The following is a 24,029-nucleotide window of genomic DNA, read 5'->3' as shown; positions in this document are numbered from 1 at the left end:
ACATCTTGTCCTCACATGATGACAGATTTGTAGTTAAGAAACCCAGAAGAATAGACCCATGCAAACAAACAAACAAAGGCAGGCTTTGAATAGAGTTTTTTTTTTTTATTACTGTACAATAAATTACAATGCAGCCCCCAACCCCCACCTCACAGTCTGCACTTTGGTCTGTTTGATTAAAACAAGTCCCTCCATCCTGCTAAGAATTTATATGTAAACATCAACATGTTTTGTAGGCACATTCAGCTCCAAACATGTGAAGACACCCTTGCCTCAATTATCTCCTCCCTGTACATCTCCCTCACCCCTCCACCTCAAAGAAAGCACTTGGCTTCAGGCACACGTCCCCCCTCCTGCCACCTTTCAGTGGGTGTACAGGGAGGCAGTGAAGACAATGTCCCTGCGGATGGCCAAGGAGGCCTTCTCCATCTTGCTCCCCAGGACGGAGTCTCCCACGATGCGGGCGGCCTGCCTCACCTCCTTCAGCACCTCGTCCAGGCGTTGGATGCAGCGGACCACCGTGCCCTCCTGGACGTCCGTGAGCTGGGCGATCTCTGCGAAGGGCTGGGACGGGACAGAGGAGGTGGTGAGCGACGAAGAGGAAACTTTAACAGCACGAATCACATCTTAAGTTTATCCATTCATAAAGTAAAGAAAGGAGACAGTTTCTATGGTAACATTCTGGTACTCCAGGATACTCTGTCTGGGGTGACATAAAGTGATAAACTCATTATATTTTGTAACATTAAATTGCATGTGATGAATAAAAACATGATTAGATTTGCAGGCAGCTTTAAAAAAACAAAGAACTTTTTAAGAACCACAAATCCTGATACCTGAAGCCAAAACTGAGAAGTTAGTGTTTAAATTCTCATGATTGTTCACAACATGCAGTTTGAGTAATCACACTACTTGTCTTCTAATCTTTGTCCTTATTTGCAACTGAATGATCGGGCTTGTTTTTGAGCTTTACTTTTCTTTTGGCAAGTACAAAGACCTGCAAAAATAAACCAGTGATGCTGTTTAACCGCTCTGCAGATCAGAAAAACAACAACAGAGTTTAAAACAATTTTCATATAAGAAGAAATCATCTTGGGTTCTTCTGAGTAAAGAAGTAAAGCTCAGAGGACAGAAGTGGAGTCAACATTTCAAAGAAATAGAGTAGTATCTACATTATAGCAGCAACTGATGGAGAGGAAATGCTACATGTAATGGGGGGGGGGGGGTGTAAGAATATTTCTGAGGTTGCGTATGTTGAGAAGACAACAGTTAATTTCTTAAGATTTGATAACACTTATTGTCAACACCCAGAATTAAAAGCAAGTCTGAATCTGCAAACAGCCATGTTGGAGTAAATATAAATGTATTTTGGCTCTAACCTGGGACTGTAGATTTCAGGGAGTGTATTAATTTGGTAACTGCCAAAATTACTGGGTCATGTATTTGTTTAAAATCTTGTTAGCAGCCTGTAAGAAATCCATCACAAAGAAATGACAAAAACTGGATCCACCAACGCAAGACGAATGGCAGTTATGAAACTGAGTCACATGATAAGACTTCAGGAGGAACAGTGTTGAGAAAAATGGAAGAAAGAGGCCAAATCCAGGTGTCAATGACAGGTAATAGGAACAAATTATAGTTTGTTTGTTTTTTATTCCTTTTTGCTTTAAAGGGTTAAAAATAAATAAATAATCTTATAAATATCACCAGTCCCAGTAACAGCAGGGATTAAAGTGCAATCTCTGTCATCTGGCACTGAGTGTTGTCTTAATCTGGATTCTTCCCTCCTGTTTGGGGCTAAATGTGCTCATCAGGTAGGCAGAGCTGGTGGATTAATATTAATATGCGTTACACTTTCTCGTCTCAGCAGAGGAACAGCACATCTGTGACCCGATGACTTGTTAGGTGGATTTAAGAGGATCACGCTCACCTCTGCTCCGAGAGCCCCAGCAGACTGAAAACTGCTTTTACTTCCTCTGTTCTCAGTGAAGTCATTCCCACACATTCTTAGACATACTTCCTCTCACCAAAAGGTGTGACTGGGGTCAAATAAAGCCCAACAAAGTGTTAAACCTCACCATTCCCCTGGCCCAGCAGTAAACCACCTCTGTGAGCCCAAACTTGAACTGGCCTACAAACTCCTCAGCCGTCTGCGGTATCCCACACTCCCGCTGCAGCTCTCCGATGCGCTGAGCCACCGACTTCACCTGCTCGATGCCCTGGTAGAGAAAAATGACAAGATCGGGATGCTGAGTTCAGCTGGTGGCCGGATTTGATCATGTAGATACAAGTGACTCGCTCTCCCGCCTCTCAGTGTGGACATTATGAACCTGCTTTACAAACCGCGTCGCTGTACTTCTGATCTTCTAGTGTCTGCACTGCTACTTAAGTCATCACTAATTCAGGCTGCCATAAAGCTCCTTCGTGTTTAAGCAAAAGACTCGGCGAGTGATTTAAAAGTGAGGGAGTGACTGGGGTGAGTCAGGTGACGTGCCCTCGCCGTCCTTCCTGCGGGACGTTGTTCATCAAATGTGCACAGTGTCACGTGATGTGAGTGTTTGTGTGTGAGTGAGTCATAAGGAAAAAAAACTCCTCTGCCTCCTCACCTCCTGCAGCGTGTTGGTGATGTGCGGCTCCACCTGGGTGTTCTGAGTGAAGACCAGACAGGACAGCAGGGCGGCGCTCTCCTCGGGCGCCAGCGGGCTCAGGACGTTCTCGAACAGAAGCTCCGTCAGCAGCAGCTCGTGGCTGCTGATCTGACAGGCTACGCGGCCTTTCAGCTGCACTGCCCCGCCGCTGTCGATGTACTGGAGGGACTGAAGGACCTGAGGGAGGCCGGCGAGGAAAATAAACCTCTGAGTTTGTTTATTTTTGTGGAGTTTTGAAGGAAAAAGTGCTACTAAAACCTGGGAAACTATGCTAACAGATAAAAAATGTCAAGCATTCAACAACTTGAGTCCAGACTGAAAAATCTCACTGATATGAAATTTGAGGAGTAAGAAGAAATGTGGAGGGATTGCACTAGCTGTGACTGAAAGGTGGTGCAATCCCAGACATTTTACTGCAAAGGGAGCCTGAGGGAGTTCCTTATTGGTTCAATGTCCTGATGAGGATGACTGGATCCTCCATCACCTGACAAAGAGCTCATGCAAATGGCCGAGTGTGTGCACCATTACTGAACGTGCAGCTGAACGCTTTGAGCTCGTTTACTGCCTCAAACCAGCTCTTTAATATATAATACTTAGGGCTGTCCCACATTTCTTTGGCAAGCAAGTTGCTGGTTCGATTCCAGATGTGCTGGTTCGATTCCACCTGTGGAGCCAAAAGTAGCATTGTATAACATTTGTACTTTGATTTACTGATTCAACTGTTGGGATCATCTTCTGTGATGAGGCGGTGAATCTTTGTCACTTTTAAAGAATTTTTTTCCTCAAGCGCCACCTAGAGGATGAATTTTGCTTCTCTTGTGACAGCACAGCGGGTAGAGTCTGCTTTAAGTGCTGAATAGCAAACATATGCATGTTAATACTAAATTCTATAATGGCAAAAATAAACAGCTTGTTAGCATCACTGTTAGCATAAGGTAATTTTTAAATATTAGCTCCTTTCTTTGTCTCTAAATTAAATATTTGTAAATTTTTTTCACCTATTTTAATGCTTTTATTAGAGACATAATCAGCAGAGAAAGACAAACGCAGCACAGATCCCATCTGGACTCAAATCGAGGACAATGTAGCAAACTTCTGATGTCTTGGGAATTATTGAGATTATCAAAAACCTCATTTAAGCAAACTGACTTTTGGGAAATTGTGATGGGAACATTTTTTATGTCTAAAGGTATTATAAATTCAATAATTCATAGACCTACGATCACACAGGAAGATTACGAAGAGGAAAATATTCCGATCTGAGAAGCAACCGAGAGGTCTTTACACTTTTTTTTTACTCAGTAAATGACTGACTTATAAAAATAGCCGGTGATTCATTTTTCTGCCAACGGACAGAAACACGTCAGGATAAAGACTCTCATCCAAACCTTGATCCTCTGGTGGTATTCTGGCAGCAGAGTCAGAGACTGGTCCGACACAAGGAAGAGGAGCTGGTCCAGCTCTTCCTGCAGGCTCATCCTCTCCTTAATCCGAGCAAACTGACACACACAGACACACAGGATACTCAATTTGAGAAATGAAACAGCAGAACTTGGCCTAAATCCAGTGAATTCAACAGAGAAGAAGATAATAAAAAACTTCTGTACTCTCATTAACGCATCTTTAGCTAACGCAGCTTTAAACCACTGAGGACGATCTCCACACCGCCAATTTTTATTACCCACAAGGTTGAATAAAGACATAAGGAAGTGTGAATGTGCAGTGATAACAGGAGACACTGATACTGCAAGTAAGAGCTTGTTATCTTGCAGAGTAACGAGAGAGAGTGTGTGTGTGTGTGTGTGTGTGTGTGTGTGTGTGTGTGTGTGTGTGTGTGTGTGTATTGGTGGCTCAAATAACACGCTGTGCCTGTGAGACAGTGATGAGCTGCAGCTATGAGCCTATATGGGTAATTATAGAAGCAGTCAGCTCAGATTCTTGCATCTTATCTCCCCAATGAAGCTGCCAGGAAGACAGGAGAGACGGCACAGAAGCAGAGATCTGGTTTTTGAGTTTGATGTTATTATTGTGAAATTAGAACAGGGGGGAAAAATTGGAAGGATAAAAAGAAACTGGCGGTGTTGTGAGAAGGGAGAAACGAGAGACGCTATCAAGGAGGGGGGCCGGTCTTATGTAAGGATGTTAATTAGCTGCATAGATGTGTAACTGCTGCACAAAATAAATGTGATTTTCTTTCTTTATGAGCAAACACTCGGGCTGAGACACTTTTCTCATTGCAGGATATTTTAAAAACTGTCGCGCGCACACGCACACACACAGACACACACCTGCTCTGCGAACATGGGTGAGTGGATGCAGTTGAAATCTCTGAGGCTGTCTTGCAGCACACGGAGCCTCATGTTGGCCTCCACCACATCAACGCTCTTCAGCTGGAGGTCATTGACGGGGTCAAGGGTTGCTATGCCGCTGGGGTTAGCCTCTGCCAATCGAAGCAGCTCCTGTGTCGCCGTGGAGATGGCTTGACCAGGAGGATCAAGCCTAAAGGACAAAGGGAAGTGATGAAGATTTTTAGCTTGACAGTGTAGACTGATCTGAGAAATGCAAGAAAATGGCAACAACAACAAAAAAGGCCAGATATTTTTAAACTATAGCAGTGACAAAAAAGAAAAGGTGGTAATCCATCTGGTAGAGTGATGAGGCCCTTTTCATTTCTCCCTGTAAACCCTGTCAATATCTGTACTGTCGCTTTCATAAGAGAACAAAAAACACAGTAAAAACCAGCTAAAAATAAAAGAAAATACAAAAGAAAATCAATAAAGATATGTAATTATGAAGCACAACCAGCAACAGAATCAGACAAATGTATATATTTTCACCTCCTACTTCATTAGGTACACCTATTCAGCTACATATTACATGTCAACATTTAATCAGTCAATCACATGGCAGACATTCAGTGGAATTAGGTATGTAGACATGGTCAAGACAACCTGCTGAAGTTCAAACTAAGCATCAGAATGAGGAAGAAATGTGATTAAAGTGATTTTGAACGTGACATGGTTGTTGGTTGAAGTATTTCAGAACTGCTGGTCTCCCAGGACTTTCCCACACAACCATCTGTAGGCGGATAGAAAGGCAACAGTAACTAAAATAACCACTAACTACAACCAAAGTATGCAGAAGAGCACCTATGAATGGGCAACTTATTAAAACCTCGGAGCAGGTGACAAACCGAGGTTACAATTCAACCAGGAAAAATGTTGCCTGGTATAATGAGTCTTGATTCTTCCTGCAACATTCACATAGTCGGGTCAGAATTTGGGGTATATAACATGAAAGCATGTGAGAGATATTTTCTTGGCACATTTTTGGCTTCTTAGCACCAACTAAACATTGTTGCTGATCATGGTGATCCCTTATGACCCATCTTCTGATGGCAGTATAACACGCCGTTTCACGCTGTTGAAATAGGATCCTCATTAGAAAAATAAATAAAGTTCTTAAATCACGACAAAGACAACAAATGCATACTTGAATCGTGGCTGTTGCCTCTTGTTGTAATTATCGATGATCCTTTCTGGAATCACTTTGAGGGTTTTCACCGTGATGGCTGAGATGTCCTGAAGCTTCAACTTCTGCACCGTGTGGCTGCAGGGGCCTGATGAACGTTAAAGGCAAAACAGAAAATTAATTACATCAAATAATTGAAAAGTGGTTCGTGAAAGCGATCACACAGAGCTGGCTAGCATCTGCAGCTAACCCCACCTCCTCACCTTCAGGTATGAAGAGAGACGTGTTGTGGAGGTGAGGCAGAGCGGCGTTGTCGTTGCCTTTTCCTTCCTCGTTGCCCTTCTCACAGATGATGAGGGCTGTGAAGGTGCGGTTCACAGAGGCACTGGACACCTGACGCACAGAGAAAAGTCAGAGAACGATACGGGAGCAAGGACACTGTACACTGTTCACACATGAGGGAGATCTGTGGCAATCCAAACACATGCAGGTTGGGTGACGCAGAAACTCTACACCACCCTCTGCTGAGAATGAGCGTCTGGATGTATTTCCTCTTTTACTGGTGACCCGTTCAGCTTTTATGTCACCTGTCTCACCAGTGAGACCAGAGGCTGGGCACAGAGCTCATATGGAGACTTGTTCAGCTCAACATCGCCGACAATATTATTTAAGAAAAATTCTTCTTTGTGACTCTGTATCACTTGCTGATTGTCTCACTGTCCGTAACATTTTCCCATTTTCCTTTTGCCACGATGTTCATCAACTAATTCCTCCACTTTAGCCCAGAGTTGATCTAATAGGCAGTAGCCACTGTCAACAGAGAGCAAACTCAGCACATAGGATACGGTCCCCGCACATGGTTCACAAAACACAGGTATTTCAAAGAACAGACCCTCAGCCTTAATTTGAGCAGATAAAACAAAAGTATTGTACTGACTTTGAACATCTAAGCACCAAAGCAACCTATAAATAACACAAACTTCATTAGAAAAAAAACAACAGAGCTGAAGAGCCTGATTAATAGTTCCGTTTTATTTTTTTTTTAGGCAAAACAACATCTTTGGTACCAATTTTTAAAATTTTATTTGTGTGAGCAAAGAATTTGAAACCAGATGATTTTAGGTTATTGTTTACTTTCTGTGTATTCATCTCACTGGAGGAATTAACGACACTGAAACATGCATCAAACTAGCAACTTTCACTTTTCGCTCAATAATCAGCCATTTTTTAATCCTAGTTTGCATTTTTATACAAAATCTGATTATTTATTTCACTTGTTAATTGCCACTGTTACATAATTCTACACAAATAAGCTATTCTTTTCTTTATGAAATAAATCCTATGTAAGATTTAGCCCCTCTTTAGGTTTTTATCTTTTGCACAGCACAATCAGGTAAGTGTCTGATTGCTCATGCATCCACAGTCACACAAAACCGTCTTCATCCACAAGTAGTATCTGCTCTGAAACAGGTAATATGACCCCAAATAGTCCTGGTGTCACAGAATAGCTGTGGTTGGGTGTCACACTGAATATACACCTACCTGTAGGATAACTCCTAAGGCGTTGAGATGCTGTTTGTTGTTAACTACAATGACTCGACCCACTGAGAGAGCCTTGAGCCCATTCACAGACTCCAGAATAGCGTGCTGAGATTGAGACGGGGAGGAAATGATAAAGGTAAACAAGCAGCTGATTAAAGCTGTATGAATGTAATCGTGATTCTGAATATGTGCGAGTTTACCTGGACTGCTTCTGTGGTTTTCTTCAGCTCAGTGACCGTGTGGTAGTAAGGCAACAGGTCAGAGAGCTGGCCCTCTGTGTCCACGGAGGGCATAGCGGACAACATCTGCTTCAGCTGGCTGATCCTCTTCTCGTGGGTCTGCAGCAGCAGCAGCAAGACAGATGAAAAAGAGACATTTCTCAGCTGCTCTTAGACAGGAAAAATGTTACAGAGCAAAAATTCAATGAAGCTGTAAATGTTACCTGAGTATCTCTGTGGCTTTCAGAGAAGCTCCTCCTCATCATGTCGGTCACACGGAGAGCTTCGACTCGCAGCAGGTTGAGGATCATGGTGTAAGTCAGTCTGAACTGGGACTGGAGAAGGGTGGGCTTACCCTGAGGGAGACACACAGGAAGAAGAGTCAGCACAGAAATGGGATGCAAACCATTTTCTAAAGCTAGAAAATCAAAACTGCTCTGATTCCAATTCATCTACTGACGCCACTAATTTCTTTTTTAAAGCGTAACACTTTGTAATTGCTTACAGCCACACCACCCAGCGTATACCTGATCTCACCCCAGCAGATTTTGTATTTACTTGGGTTATCTTAGCCTAATATTAGGATTTGTTTAATGATATGAAACATATGCAAAAAAGAAACTAACAAACCAACAAATATAGGAAAGAGGAAAATACTTTTTCACAGCACTGTATATCTCAAAAATTAATATCAGCCTTGAAAGTCCAGAAATATTGTGAAAAAAGACCACAGCCTATTTAATTTTGCACCATCTGTAGAAGAGGAGGCTCTGGCTTTCTACATTTACAAAAGAAAGTAAAGCATCCATGAAAGAAAAAAGGATAAAAAACACAATTTGTGTTTCAGTTCCACACTGAACCCAAAGCAGTGCTTTTCAAACTGGCACAGAGGGAGACTGTGTTAAAATAGCCCACTCAACTGTGTAATTAAATGTTAAATGAATAACGGAGCGTGCAACACCTTCCTTGAATCACAGCCAAAATAAATAAGCGGTGCAGCTTTGCTTTAGATGTGGAGAGATGGGTACCGAGAGACTTGAGTGGAACGATGTATAAACCCACGCGGCAGGTAGATGTTATGAAATGAAACCCTGCTGCGGCCCTCACCAGCATCATGACGTGCAGATCTGCCATCTCGTGAACGCCGGCTTTACACAGAATGATCACAGTGCCCGTGGCGTCCAAACCTCTCCGGCCCGCTCTGCCCGCCATCTGAATATACTCACCTAAAAATATGGTTCATGGCATGAGCACAGGTCTCAAAATGCTTGTTTTTCCTCAGCTACAATTTATCCTCAAGGACTAGAAAGCATTAGTGATGGCGGCTGAGATGGAGAGTATCAAACCTGGCAGCAGATTTCGGAAGCCGGTTCCATCATGTTTCCTGATGCTGTCGAACACCACGGTCCTGGCGGGCATGTTCACTCCCATCGCAAAGGTCTCGGTGGCAAACAGCACCTGGGAGAGGAAGGGAAGATGCAGACAGCTGGTAGAGCTATTTTTATTTGCAAATGAAGGTGAGTGTAGCAAATAGGTGGGGTTGCAGCACAAAATTGTCTCTTTTTCCTCTGATCTCATTCTTCCAAAGAGAAAACAAGCCCTGTAGCTACATCTCATCCAAGATTCAGCCTGCAGGCTCACTAACCATCATCCGCTTTTCTGACCACAGCTATTACAGAGAAATTCCAAGTCATTTCCATCAAATACTTCCCCACCTGATCATCACAGATTTGCTTGAGAAAACAAATTCCAAGAAAAAGACGCACTTGATATTAAGATATGGAAAGATATTTTTCTACCACCATATTTGTTTTCACAGAATTCTCTGATTTGCTAATTGTGCATAACTTTAGTTTTTTCCTCACTGCAGCGTTACTGACGATATTAGTGCAGGTGGTTACACCACAGATTAACATCTGCACCCCATGAGACCATTAATACTTATGTATTAAGTGTGGTGCATTGCTCCCTCTGCCACAATAATCTCAATAACATCCTGTAGTGTGTGTTGCACCAATATTTTCAAAAGCATGATTTCAAACACAGCTGTGGTCCAAGCCACATTAGCATCATAGCTTTATTTCAACTTCCAGTCACGCTCACCTTTACGAGGCCTCTGGAAAAAAGCATCTCAATGACCTCCTTCAGGATTGGCAGGATCCCGCTGTGATGGACTGCGATTCCTCTCTTCAACAGGTCTCTCATGTGCAAGATCTAAAAGAAGACCCCAATGACAAGTTTAATGTTACATTAACATGTTCTATTGTGGGCAAAACACCATAAATCTTTGACTGGAAGTCAGTTTAAGTGTGCTGCAAATTAAGCCGCTGTTTAAGAAAAGTCTAAAATCCTAAAAAGCACAAAGATTCAGTCATTTTCAAATTAAAATTGATTGTATTTACGGAAATAAATTAATTATGCATATTCTTTCATGTCCATGTTGAGTGTATGTAAACTAACCACGTCTGTGCATATGCTGCAGTGAAACTGCACACCAAAATAGCAAATCTTTTTATATGCCTTCATTATTATGATGAATATATTGTACCTAGGGGAGCTTTTTGTTCCAGATGATTATTAAATACTCATATAAAAGAAGAAATTATCATTCATCACAATTCAGAAAGCAGCCTGTATTAACAGTCTGGGGGAGAGGAAAAGCAGGGCCCCTGCTGACTGCTCGTTACTACCTGAGGCAGCTGCCGGTCTGCTCCTCGGAGGCGAGTGAGACTTTTCTGGAAGAAAGAGTGAATTTCCGCCTTCTCTATGGAGGTGGTTAGGTCCATGGAGTCCAGCGAGCGGGCGTTCTCGTCACAGCGTGTTCGAGAAAAGGTGAACGCAACCACCGGGGTCTGCTGCCGCTGGGACAGGAAGTGCAGCAGGGTGAGCCACACTGATCGGTCCTGTGGGGTGAAGCAAATAATTAAAAAATAGGGAGATGGATGAAAACAGGAAATAAGAGGATGACTTGGAGAGAAATCAAAAGGCAAAATAGTGACAAAAGAGAATTACCTGACTAGCGGTGGTGTTTTGAGAGGTGTTTTTTGTGCCAAATGACTGAGCATGTTTGCTGGTGCGCTCCTTCTTAGCATCGACGGCTGCGTAGTATCTGAACAAGAAACACAACTTCCTCTTTGAGAAACAACTTCAAGAAATTATTAACTAGGGAAGCACCACGCGGCGAAGCTGTACCCTTTATTGAGGAAGTTTCCTGTAGCATCCACCAGCAGGAACATCTCTTTCTGAGTCTTGGTGCTGTTCCCCGTGTACAGATAATGCTCCAAGGGCACGGGTCTCTTTAGTGTGCTGATCACATAAATGTGCCTCTTCTTAATACGACTGGGGTAAAAAAAAAAAAAACAATAATAAGGGCGAGACAGAGAAATGCAATTAATGGCAGAAGCTGAAGTCTTGCTTTGAATCGTTTTGTGCGAGAGCAGATTTCTAAAGGAGAATTACCGACTGCAGCCACTGTCACCACTCCACAATTAGCTCTCTAATGCTCAGTGGCTGCTGTCAGCGTGGTGCACCTACCCGATCCACTCACTGAACTCCAGAGCGTTTGGCACTGTGGCGCTGAGAAGAATGATACTGACGTGATCGGGAAGCATAATCAGAACCTCCTCCCACACAACCCCTCTCTGAGGAAAGCAAACACGAGAGGAAAGTCAATTAACCTCGAAAATCAGCTGGAAAAAAATGAATCCGTGGGTGCGCTCCCTGACCTCAGCGTCGTTGATGTAGTGAACCTCATCGAAGATCACCCACTCCAAGTCCCTGATGACCTCTGAACCGTTGTAAAGCATAGACCTGAGAGAGGAGAGGACGGAGCAATCTAGAAACTTTACTCTACTCAATACGTTGCTTCTAATATATACAACAAACAGTCCGAGCACCTGAGGATCTCAGTGGTCATGATGAGGCAGGACGACTCAGGACTGAGCTGGACGTCGCCCGTAAGGAGTCCAACGTCCCCAAATGTGTTTTTAAAGTCTCTGAACTTCTGATTGGACAGAGCCTTGATAGGAGATGTGTAGATGGTCCTTTAAAAACACAAGAAAGAGAGAGAGAGGAAAATAAACCTCTAATAAACCTCTGCAAAGAAAAAACACTTTAATCTGGATGTTATAGGTCTAATTATGTATTAAATATATATATTAGAAGACTACAGACTGTGAAGTCTAATAATGCCAAACAAGAACAAAATAATGACATTAAAAACTTTATGTTCGACCACAACACTAAACAGCTGTTTACCCGTTATACAAAACCTGTTACTTGCCTCACTGTCAGGTAACACATGATAACAACAAGCAGTAACAGTCTTCAGATTAAAGGGTTACATATGTTAAATGTATTGATTCCTGCATACACTTTAAGTATAGAAAAATTAAAAAACAAACACCAGTCGATAAATATAAATCACCAAGTATCAGCCATCCATTGGATAGGAAGGAAAACAGTGTAAATGTTTGGAAACACAAAGTATTTGACTTTTGTGCCACCTAGTGGTTGTGTCAGAATAACAAAGACTGTGAAAGTGCCAACAAAAGCTGCTTTTATTCTGGGGTGTAATATTTATTTATTTGAATCTAAGTCATGTTAATCATCTGCCACAGAACAGTTTGAAGTAAACCTTAAATAAGAAACTTAGCCATAATATAACCACTCTATCATTACCTAATGGTGAGACTCCTGCTATTAAAATATTAAAAGTAAGTTTTTACTATTTATTTTATGATTTAGTTATGACACTTTAATCTGTGTGTGTTTGTTTACTGTCCTCAAAGCTACATGATCGGGAGTCAAAGGTCAGCAGTGGCTCAGGTGACATCGTGAATCGTGAATCTCAAGTGAATCGTCGGTATGATTAAAAGTACTGTTTTAATGTTTGTGTTTAGCACTATAAACAACCCCTTTTTAAGATTTTTCTCAATGTGATTAAGTATAGCAGTGAACAGGCCAAACAATACTGCAGCATGGCATAATTTGATATTTATTATTATTTTATTTATATATTATTATTGTATATTATAATTTAAAATGTCGTAGCAGAGCATTTCCAGCTTGTTCCATTCTTTACTGGGGATTTATGTACTTTCATTTTAAGTACATGAATTAAGTTCATCTTGTCTTCTTTCTTCCTGGTGGTTCCTTCCTGGTATTCATTTGTATTCGTATTTCAAAAGTATTTATATAGTGCTTTTTTATTCCTATGAAGCACATGTTTTACACATGTAGAACTTTCATCAGGAGCAATTTGGGGTTCAGTATCTGGCCCAATGATGTGACATGTGGAGCTGGGGATCAAACCACCTTCGGCAGACAACTATGTGAGCTGTGAGTCACAGCTGTCTCGTGTCATTAGTGTTTCTTGCTTCTTTTCCAGCCTTGAAGACAAGAACAACCTCCGTCTTACAGCTTGTACTGAAAAAGGGTTTAGCTCACCTCTGAGCTGTGCACAAATACACACCTCGTCATGTGTTTCTGTGAGAGAGCGATGGCGTACTCGGCCACCACTGTTTTTCCAGCAGACGTGTGCGCGGCCACAAACACGGAGTCGTGAGCTTCCAGCCTCAGCACGGCCTGCTTTTGGAAAACATCGAGCTCAAAAGGCCACTGCAGCAGAGAAACAGGAAAAAAGAAAAAGGTTTTCACTTAACAGCTCACCACATGCCGTGTTCAGAGAAGCAACAGAGAGAGGTGAAAATATCAAAATAAGACAAATGGATTTTATTTTTTGTTATGTTGAACCCAAACCTTGAAAGCTGGGTTTGGGATGCGTTTGTGGAAGTCATCGCAGGGTGATGTTATATTCACAGGAATGGCCCATTTCTTGTTTTCCTCTGTGTTCTCTTTTAGCTTTGATTTCTCTTCTTTTCCTTTCTCTGGAGGAGACGAGGATGACGCAGCATCCTGCAGGCAGAGGAGAAGGAAACAAAGCTTCAGAGCAGTTCATATTTAGCAACACTCGACAGTTAACTCACATCAATTTTCTTTTATTTTAATGTCTGTCTGTTTCCTGCTACGCGAATAGCAGCATTTATTTTACAAATTCTGCACTGGAAAAAGACTGAATTAAATTCAGAACTAAATACTGAAAATAGCTTTATCAACACCACAATTAAAGGATGAATGCAAGAGAGAAGGATTTCCAGATTTTACCTCTCGTCTTTTCTTTCTGCATCTATGACAACAAAGAACTGCAACTCACTGAGCACCACAAGCTCATGTAAATTAGCCTCTGGGCTAAATCTAGTTGGACAGTCATGGTCTTCAAAATTTATTTCTAGGGAGAGAACTGTGATGGTGGGCAGTAGTGTTAGGTATATTATAGGAATATTATACTGTACTAAACAACCGTGCTCCTGACTATCTCACCGACCTCCTCAGTCTCTATACTCCCAGCCGTTCTTTACGATCATCTGGTCAGTTACTTCTGGCCCAGCCCGGGCACCGTCTGAAGACTAGGGGTGATCGTGCCTTTGCCTCAGTAGCACCAAACCTATGGAATACTCTTCCTGCTATCATTCGTGCCTCTGACTCCATTCGGTCCTTTAAAGCATGCTTGAAAACCTGGCTTTTCTGACATGCTGATTGTCACCGCTCATTAGTTGCTGTATCGTTACTCATTTCTCTGGATTATCATGAATTCTCCCTATCCCTACTTACTAATGCCTTTGTTTGTTTTTGCTATTTTACCTTGTTTTAATGACTTACTGTTCAGTGTAATCATTTTACTGTTTATTCCTTACTGTGAAGCACTTTGGTGTACTCCCTGGTTTTAAATGTGCTATATAAATAAAATTGCATTGCATTGTACTCTGAACAATTCAAAGAAAGAATAAAAGAACGCATTCATGCCTGATACCAAACTTGCTTCCCATATTTCAAATTTTTCATTCATTTTCAAACGGTCTGTGTTTGAATTCATCTTCAGGGTTTCTCCTTGTTTAAAACAGGCTTTTGAGGGTTGGTGATACACATGTAAGAGTATGTTACTCAACAGATCTCCATGTGTTTGAATCCATTTCAAGTTAATTGAGTAAATGGCACCTCTGTTACATTTTAGGTGAATCTCCTTTGGTGGAGAACTAAATTACCGGTATGCTCAATGCATAAAAAACCCAACCTGTACATCAAAACTTTGTTTAAAGGTTGTCAGACGTCCACGTGACATCAGGCAGTATGTTTTTAAAAAAAGCAAATACGACATTCGTTTGATTGTATAATGACTGTGGTCAAGAAACATATTTGCCCTTTACATGCATCTACATGTAAATGACATCTCTAAAAGTGTTATGTCTCACTGTGGGTTGCACCGTGTTACTGTGGTAGAAGTTACGTTTGGTAGTACTGCTGCCTTGAGGAAGAAGGTTCTGGGTTCAGGTCTACTGGTTGGCTAACAGGCAACCACTTTTCTTTTTTCAATGTTTGTTCAAGATCTGAGTTTTCACCTTCGAACCAAACCTGAGCATTAAGATGTCGGGCAAAACTTCCTTTTCACTGAGTGTTTGCTGGATGGGAACCATCTCAATACACAACACAGGCGAATTTGACCACATGTAAAACTTCTCCCATCATATTAACCTTCAAATTTTTAATCGAGCTGTTTGCTATATTTACTTAAAGATATTGCGCTAATATTTATCATTCACAGTCATTCATTTCAGGGAGTATAATCTGAAGAAAAGCATTTTACCAGATATCTGAAATAAAAGATGTACCTTGATGCCCAGGTCTTCAAGACTGTTTGTTCGTGGTAGTTTGGGGGCATCTTCACTTTCTTTGTCTTTCTCCTTCTCCTCAAGCTGCAAACCACTAATGCCTTCCACGGTAGACAGGAGCGACATGAGGTTGACCTCTGGCTTCGCTATTTTGGCATCTTCAGGATACAATTTTAAAAAGACAAAATCATTAATTTATCTACTTTTAGACCATGTAGTATTTTTTTTTTTTTGTTGGGACAGTCTGAGTTCTAACCTTTGTCAGTAAAGTCCATCCCAGCTTTCAGTCCAGGGGCCACCTTCAGTAAATCTATAAAAGAGTAATGACAAACTCAAACTCTAAGAGGTGAAATAATAAAATATGTTTGACTTTATTTTACATTGATCCTGCTTAAAAGAGGGAAAAAAATCACCACTCTCAAAGTCAATTTCCTCCTCCAGCTCAGATTTCTTCTTGATTTGTTCAAGCGTCAGTTCCTCCATTCCTCCTGTGACAATAACAACAAGAATATTAATAGATAACAAAACTCCTCAGTTTTGACATCTGAACTAAAGAAAGATACAGGAAATCACTAAGAAAAAATGCTTTGAATGAATGAAAGAATCTCACCGGGGAGGAACGGGTAGTTGGTGTTGCTTCCTCGAAGGCTTTCAGAAGGAGGCCCAGGCTGGCGCTGCAATGACAGCGAGTTCTTTGCAGACAGGCCGGTGTTCTCCAGTAACACCTACAGGTGAAAAAAAGAAGAAGAAAGAATACAGACCCAAAATGAAATGAATCAAGCCAACCTTTGATTACAGTGATAATGCGCAGGACCATAATGATAACCTGCTGCTAGACTCTGACTCTTCAATATGAACAAACAGATCTGAAGATAAAAGCAGAAGTGAAAAATAGTGACAACTTGAGTGTGAAAATTTTGTTTTTGCTTTTTAAATTAAATCTAGGTGGCCCTAAAATCTAAAAGATCTATTTTTTTCCAAAATGGATAAAATCAGTCTTGAAAAATATGTATAGAAATATGCATGTAAAGTTTTGGCCAATGACACAGTTGCTATACACAACCACAGTGAATTTCAAATCAAACAATCAAGATTTGATTGAAAAGCAAACTTGGCTTAATTCAAGGAGTTTAACAAAAGTTTTAACTGTTAAGGAATTACAGCCATTTAATACACAGTCCTCTAATTTCATAGGCTAAAAAGAAACTGGATAATTGATTGACAAGCAGTTTTATGATTAGGTCAGGCCTGTTCCTTCATTCTTCCATGACACATTAAATAAGAGAAAAGCTCTGGGGTTGATTCCAAGAGTTGGGCTTGCATTTGGTAGCTGTTCACTGGATCACTAAAAAGCCTAAAGAGATGCTGAAGAATGTGAAGGAGACCATTTTTAGGCTGAAAAAGCCAAATTAAACTTCTCAGAGAGTAAGGCATCTCCAAAAAAAGAAGTTGATCCAAGTATTAAAATGAACCACATATTTAAAACGACCACACATATTTAAAGCTGAAACAGCAAAGCACTTTTAATAAACAATAAGATACTCTTTGTCAGGTTCAATAATGATTTGACAATAATGATTTTATTTTAATAAGGAAAATGTTGCCACGTTACCTCAGTGAAGTCCAGCAGCATTCCTGTGGTCGGATCTCTGACAACAGACAGTCCCGAGTGAAGCGGAGATGGACAACAGTTGAGCAGAGAGTCAACGTCAACCTTCCTCTGGGTCACCCTGATGAGAACAGCAACACACACACACAAAAATCACATCTTTAAACATACGTTGATTTTAACCCAATAATAATTACAATATCAGATAGATTTCAGGAAGCAATGATTTCAAGAAACTCTCTTAATTATTTAGTGAAATCAATAAATATGCCTATTAGTGTTTTTTTTAATTAGCAATATAACAAACATAAATACTTGAGAAACTTCTGGAAGGCAAAGTCTTTGTCGTGTATAGGAAGCCATGCAGGGTCTCTTAAAAACTGTTTCTCTACTTCTGTCTCCAGGTTCAGGTTTGTGGGAGGAAGCCCGTGAGGGAGCTGTGGATGGAAAAAAAAGAGATCAGAGAGACATCCTGAAGAGCCACATAAACAAAACAAGTCAAATAATTCCCCTATATTTACATAAGTTATAAATGAACACCATCAACTATCCCCCAAAGATAAAACACAATCAAATCTTATTTAATATAAGCAATCAGCTCAGGTGAAACTAAACCATAATGTTAAGTCACTTAGATAATATGAAATTTTAATAAGCATCACTTTGAATAAGTTCTGAAGAAGCTAAATGTGCTAGATTAGGTGACTTGAATACAAAAATGTATGGGTAAAGCAATTGTACAAGGATTGGCTTTATTTGTTTTTGTTTTTATTTTGTTTCTTGTATCTAAAGTAATTCTCATTAGGAAACAAATAAATTAAATATTTTAAAGTCTTTGGGTCAACCCCCAGATTTGTATCTACTCCCTTGTTTATTTCAGAATGGGGAAAAAGTAGGTCTACATGGGTTTTCACTCACACTGCATAATCATAAAATCATAATACAAGGGAACAGGGCTTTAGTCTTAAAAAGCTCCACTGCAACGGCATCAGTGATTTCCAACCACAAGCCCGGAAGCATGCCATTATCGTTGAGTTGAAGAATTCTTAATCCTTTACATTAGGTTGTAACACAGACCAAATCATTTTATTGGACTACAACTTAGCTAAAATAGTATGAGTAAACAGTATCTTACTCCTTACTGACCGTGCTATGTGGAGGTAAAGACTGGCCGGGCACGGGGTGTGTGATAAGCTCAAACCTGCCAGAGCATCCCATCTCCAGCAGGGACATGGGCAGATCCATGGGGCCCGGAGGGGGCACATCTGCAGAGAGACAACATAAAGAGTCTGAATGGATGAGCAAGCACACATTCACGCAGGCTGCATTAAAAAGATGAAGAAAAAGACTGTCAGGTTAAATTAACCATTTATCTGGTCGTATTTATTCCGTAAATGCTTAACGGATATTACCACACTTACTTGCTGATTAGCTAAATATTAAATCTGTGCTTTATGAGGGTGCAGAAAGAAGCTACTCTGTTAGCCATAGCATCATAAGCTACATCAATGGAGCTAGTTAACCAAAAATAAACATAATACAGTTAGATATTTATAATTATTTAAGGAGCGGGCTTGACAAATTACAACCCACAACGTACTTAGTCTATCCATGCCCCCACAGTCGTTAACGAAATCTAAAAGTTGCCACAAAGTAGTTGCTGCAGTGGCCACGGAAGTTGCCAAAATTGACAAGCGGAAGTGGCTAGCAAAAAACTGCTCGACTTAAACGCAAAGACATAAAATTCTTTAAAAAAAATATTACAAAGACTTTTATAAGATAAAATGTTTTATAAGTTAGAAATATCGTTTTCTGTACTTTTTAAAATAATATTATAAACTTTTTTGCCAAAACAAAACATAAAGAGAACAACGTCACATTTACGCGCCGGCGTTATTCTTCCTATTAGCCATTGCAACTGTTTGAAGCAGGTAAGCGATTAAAACAGATTAAAATAATGGACATTTCTTTATTTTATAGCTCCTGTAGGACTTCACTGGTATCTTGATATCGAGGTAGACTTCGGATTTACACCCTGTCTGGATTGAGTGAACAGTTTTTTTATTTTATCTGAAAGAAGTCGAGTTGTGGTTTCTGGCTAATTAGCTTGTGGCCAGCTGGTGGTGGTAAATCAATAGGGGAATCTGTTATTTTTTGTTTACCTCTCTTAAAATAGTATTTTTTTTCTTCTTTCATTAAAACATGTTTTCTGCATTTTAGTGATTGCCATCATGGTGGTGTTTCCGAGCTCGCTGACGGAGGAAGAGGAGGCTTTACAAAAGAAATATGCTAAACTCAAGAAAAAGGTATGTAAGGTTTTTGGTCTGTACTAAATTGTGGAACATTCCAAACAGGAAACCATTCCTTTTTCATAATATAAGCTTCCTCTTTGCTACACTATACAGAGATTTAACATTTCATCCCGCTTCCAACATCGAAGACACACGTGAATATGTAAAATAGCTATACTGAAGACTCAAATAAAGCTTTGTATGTACACTTTTTACCTCTCTATTCAGAAAAAGGCACTGGTTGCTTTGAAAAAGCAGAGTTCAACCAACCAGACAAACCAGAGTGGCTTGAAACGGAGTAAGTGCATCCAGCTAACCGCTGGATTTCTTTTTTTTTTTTTTTTTTGACTCAATCACTCTGGTCTTTCTTATAATAAGGCTTTAATAAAAGTAAACATCAACATTATAATCTGAAGCACCAGCAACTAACTGGAAAAATCTGACTTGTCATATATGGGACTCATAGGTTTATACTGTAAAATTTAAACATAACACCAGTAGAATATTTGATCTAATCTAAGACATGTATTTTTTATTATTGTTCATTGGAGTGGCTTGTTTTAAACACTGGTTGTACTGTTATTTACTTTTTTTTGTCTGTTTCTTTTCTTTGTCAAAGCACTGTCAGACCAGCCTGTTGTTGACACTGCAACAGCAACAGAACAAGCAAAGATGCTCATCAAGTCAGGGGCCATCAGTGCTATTAAATCTGAGAATAAAAACTCTGGATTTAAAAGGTCTCGAATGCTGGAAATTAAGCTCAAGGTGGGATGTCAGTAAATACATTGCATGACCTGTAATTCTTATTTCTGGCATTTACGAGCAGTTGTAAAATTATTATTAAACTCTCCTCCTCACATGTGGTGGATTTTTGCTCTTCATGTCTCACAGGACCCTGAAAAAGGCTCAGTTCCTGCTTTCTTACCATTTCAAAGGAGTGTCTCGACAGATGAAGACCAGCCTGAGGTATAATACAGGACATTAAGCATTGCTTTACCACTTTGTTTCTGTTAAATTTAATATTGTCATATTTTTTTGGTTTCTTCTAGTCTGGAAAAAGAGCCCACAGGAAGTCTCTGTATGAGAGGTAAATTCCAAATCCATAATGAACAGCATGTTTAATACGCCAAAATTCTGTATCTGTGGGTCTAACTTGGTTTCTTTGTTTTCTGCTGCAGCTTTGTTAGTTCAAGCGACCGATACCGGGATGAGGACGAAGGAGGCAGCATGTCATCCAGCCGGGACATGGAGAGAGACAGAGAGCGCGAGCGGGACCGTGACCGAGATTTGGATGGAGAACGGGAAAGGGAGAGAGACAGAGAACGGGACAGAGATCGAGACCGAGGCAGGGAAAGAGACAGGGAAAGAGACAGGGAACGAGACAGGGAACGGGACCGGGAACGAGACAGAGACCGAAGTCGAGACAGGGATCGAGACCGGGAAAGAGAGAGAGATGGACCCTTCAGACGTAAGTAACCATTTTCTGTTATGTGAACTTTAGACCTAATGTTTGTCTCTTTGCATTTTTTTTATTTCCATATCTTCAGAAAAAAATCAGATGGGGAAATAAAAAGATGGGGCGACTGTGGTTCAGGGGGTTGGGAAGCTCATCTTGTAACCGGAACGTTGATCTCCAGCTCTGTCTGTCTTGGTCGTTGTGTCCTTGGGCAAGACACTTCACCTACCGCCTACTGGTGATGGCCAGAGGGGCCGATGGCGCGATATGGCTGCCTCTCTTCTGTCAGTTTGCCCCAAGGCAGCTGTGGCTACAACTGTAGCTTGCCTCCACCAGTGTGTGAATGTGAGGGTGAATGAATAGTGGAATTGTACAGTGCTTTGAGGGTCTCGAAAAGCGCTATATAGATGCAACCCATTATTATTTAGATGTGGTTGGCCAAGGCTTGCTTATCTTTTGTAATATACTATGTCAAGAGTTTACAAATTCATCCTTGACCTAGTCTGCTTATTTCTAATCTTATTGATAGGTGTCAAAAGGTCAAAATCAAATTAGGGGTTAAGAAATTTTAAGGCTGATTGCCTTACAGACGAAACACTAACCAGTTCTAACCAAAGATTATGAACATGCTGTCAGAGAAACCTGTTGGAAGATACAAGAAGAGAAAAGATGTGTTAATATAATAGTTAAGGAGAGGGTAGGTGCTCAGTTCGTCGTGGGCTTTAAAAACTGAGGGATTGTTCAAAATACCTGATCCAGACCTGAGCACAAACTAATCTAGTCTGCATTTTCTCGAGCAAGTGAAGAGAAGCTAACTGGAGAGTAATATGATCTCTCTCGGATTCCTGTCACTGCTCCTGCTGCAGTGTTTTGGATCATCATTCTTTTCAAAGTGGTTATTTGAAAGAGGTTTAAAGAGGTTTCCACTGTGATATTCGTAAAAGATCCAAAAATAGCCCTGGTTTGTGTACTTCTAGAAAGCTTTGTGGGAACAGCTTTGCTACAAATCCAATTATTGGCAGTTATAAAGTGGAATTAGTTTGTGGAAACGTGTTGACCAAAAAGTACATGTTAATACAATGAAGTCACTTATTCTGTACACAGTGCTGCTTCCATACTTCTCCAGTAATTTTTATCTTATTTTTTAGTTAATTTTTCTGTAATACTTATGGAAGAATAAAATTGTGAAAAAACAAGCTACATTAAAAAAACATTGCTGGTTTATGATTTGTCCCTGTCTGCTTTTTTCACTCTCAGGGTCAGACTCGTACCCAGAGCGCAGAGGAGTGCGAAAGGGGAACACCGTTTACGTTTATGGCTCTGGGCTCGGCGAGGACAGCCTGCGCTCGGCTTTCTCTCAACACGGAAACATCATCGATCTCTCGATGGACAACCCACGCAAGTAAGGAGGCTTTAAACAAAACTGTGTGCTCATAAGTGTCATTTCTGCCTGCATTTTCATGCAGTAATATAAATAGTGTGACGATGATTTATTCTTCCTTTTCTGTTTTGTTCTTCTGTCCAGTTGTGCATTTATCACTTTTGAGAAGATGGAGTCTGCAGACCAGGCTGTTGCTGAGGTTAGTGCTATCTTTCTTCCTGCCACCCAGCTGTTATGTCTATTGTGTTTGTTTTTTGTTTTTTTCAGGTATTGATTTGGTGAATGTCTAAATTGCAATACAGGCAAAGCTGTACCACAATAAGACTTTATATCTTATTGTGGTACAAAGGGGCAGGGATAGCTCAGTAGGTAGAGTGGTGGCCCCATGATCGGAAGGTCGGGGGTTCGACTCCACTGAACGGCGACCCTGAGGTACCCCTGAGCAAGGTACCGTCCCTACACACTGCTCCCCGGGCGCTGCACTGGCGGCTGCCCACTGCTTCACTGGGTGAATGGGTTAAATGCAGAGGAACTATTTCCCTATGGGGACTAACACGCACACTTTACTTTAAAGAATACACTGCATTATCTTCTTTGATTAGGTGCATGGTCAGCATGATCCCTCGAGTTGGCATAACGTTATCATACTGTGGCCCAGACAGTGGTTAAAACGATTAAAGAATTTGGAAACTCCTTCAAAGGACAGTTATCTTATTCAGTTGAATACAAGCAGCTCAGGGAGGACAGTATATCTTCCAGCTACCTGGGTGGTCTCAATACTGATTACTGCTTGGCTTCAAAAATGAGCATCTTCAGTCTAAGAAATCATCCAAAAAATCCAATTATTAATTTAAAGAGGGGGAAAAGTAAATATGACTCTTTGGTATGTCCACAAACATGCAGGCGCTTTGCCCTTGTGGCCTTCATCAGAGCACAATAATGACTTAATGATAAAGACTTGCTGTAGTTTTACAGGCGCCTGGTTTTATTTCTACACAGCAGACTAAAAGGCTGGACTGGCTTTGCTGTTTTTTGTTTCACAGTTGAATGGAACCACGGTGGGAGACGTTCACATCAAAGTCAGCATCGCCAGGAAGCAGCCGATGCTGGACGCTGCCACTGGCAAATCTGTGTGGGCTTCACTGGGTAAATAGAGCACTCGTATTGTGCGTTTAGACACTGATCAAACAGCTTGTGTGTCTGCACAGCGTGGATTAACCGTCACCCCTATCTTTCCTTTACAGCCGTGCAGAACAGCACTAAAGGCTCCTACCGGGACAAAAGGAACCAAGTGGTGTACAGTGAAGATCTTTTCCTGGGATGAAAAGTCCATGTTTTTGTTGCTCTGTTTCTGAGCTGCTAACCTGCTGCATGTGCTTTGTAGAAGACAAAAGATTATCAGTAGCCTTTTTGATCAGAGCATTGTAGTTACTCTAGGCTGGATGTAATGCTACATATGCAGCTTTGCATGTGAAACTACACATCTGAGCTCAAAAAGTAAAAGAATTGTATTTGTGAATGTTTTCTTTTGTGTAGGTCACTCATTCATATTAAAAAAAACATGCGACTTCTAATTTATATATTAAATGACTCAGTTTTGACTCTAAAAGTACCTTCTAGAAAGAAACATCTTGTCTTCTGAGATGTGCCCTGCTATCTGTTTTCATGGAAAAAAGTAGACTCATT

At 40.8% G+C, this 24,029-nt stretch overlaps 2 protein-coding genes across 3 annotated transcripts; one reads left to right on the top strand and one right to left on the bottom strand.

Moving 5' to 3' along the window:
- Positions 1–108: 108 nt before the first annotated feature.
- Positions 109–18,935, bottom strand: skic2 (SKI2 subunit of superkiller complex). Of its 2 annotated transcripts, none has more exons than XM_086281164.1 (29): positions 18,816–18,935; positions 18,362–18,480; positions 17,531–17,652; positions 17,219–17,336; positions 16,217–16,331; positions 16,020–16,094; positions 15,863–15,916; positions 15,607–15,764; positions 13,640–13,795; positions 13,353–13,498; positions 11,776–11,922; positions 11,605–11,689; positions 11,414–11,520; positions 11,072–11,218; positions 10,892–10,988; positions 10,570–10,782; positions 9,983–10,093; positions 9,226–9,337; positions 8,987–9,105; positions 8,104–8,235; positions 7,862–7,999; positions 7,662–7,766; positions 6,383–6,512; positions 6,141–6,267; positions 4,937–5,147; positions 4,037–4,147; positions 2,607–2,825; positions 2,079–2,219; positions 109–564 (listed from the first exon to the last, which is right to left on the bottom strand). In XM_086281164.1, exons 1-29 carry the CDS (start codon positions 18,826–18,828, stop codon positions 364–366), a joined length of 3,729 nt encoding a protein of 1,242 aa, XP_086137290.1. In that variant the 5' UTR covers positions 18,829–18,935; the 3' UTR covers positions 109–363. The 2 variants fall into 2 exon arrangements, with proteins under 2 accessions (XP_086137290.1, XP_086137291.1); XM_086281165.1 differs by lacking the exon at positions 18,816–18,935 and adding an exon at positions 18,637–18,770.
- Positions 18,936–19,009: 74 nt separating this feature from the next.
- On the top strand, positions 19,010–23,862 carry nelfe (negative elongation factor complex member E). Its single transcript, XM_086281173.1, has 11 exons — positions 19,010–19,146; positions 19,436–19,521; positions 19,735–19,804; positions 20,126–20,271; positions 20,398–20,472; positions 20,556–20,593; positions 20,685–20,974; positions 22,220–22,364; positions 22,488–22,542; positions 23,387–23,489; positions 23,588–23,862. Exons 2-11 carry the CDS (start codon positions 19,447–19,449, stop codon positions 23,665–23,667), a joined length of 1,077 nt encoding a protein of 358 aa, XP_086137299.1. The 5' UTR covers positions 19,010–19,146; positions 19,436–19,446; the 3' UTR covers positions 23,668–23,862.
- Positions 23,863–24,029: the final 167 nt, after the last annotated feature.

Source organism: Aulonocara sp. 'chitande type north' Nkhata Bay, linkage group LG22 (assembly GCF_057382095.1).
Source record: "Aulonocara sp. 'chitande type north' Nkhata Bay isolate Kocher_YH1m ecotype deep benthic linkage group LG22, A_spYH_male_GT1.1, whole genome shotgun sequence".
Taxonomy (NCBI): Eukaryota; Metazoa; Chordata; class Actinopteri; order Cichliformes; family Cichlidae; genus Aulonocara; species Aulonocara sp. 'chitande type north' Nkhata Bay.
Note: the sequence above shows the minus strand (reverse complement) of the source record. Positions and strands in the feature narration are given on the sequence as shown.

Bases quoted from the DNA above. Each gene is read 5' to 3' on its own strand.
- skic2 (XM_086281164.1), bottom strand. The intron at 16,095-16,216 runs GTGAGATTCTTT...TTATTGTCACAG, and splicing joins CAACTACCCGTTCCTCCCCG to GAGGAATGGAGGAACTGACG. The intron at 11,923-13,352 runs GTGTGTATTTGT...GTGTTTTTAAAG, and splicing joins TCACAGAAACACATGACGAG to GACCATCTACACATCTCCTA.
- nelfe (XM_086281173.1), top strand. From the start codon at position 19,447: ATGGTGGTGTTTCCGAGCTCGCTGACGGAGGAAGAGGAGGCTTTACAA. The intron at 20,272-20,397 runs GTGGGATGTCAG...CATGTCTCACAG, and splicing joins TGCTGGAAATTAAGCTCAAG to GACCCTGAAAAAGGCTCAGT. The intron at 20,473-20,555 runs GTATAATACAGG...GGTTTCTTCTAG, and splicing joins CAGATGAAGACCAGCCTGAG to TCTGGAAAAAGAGCCCACAG.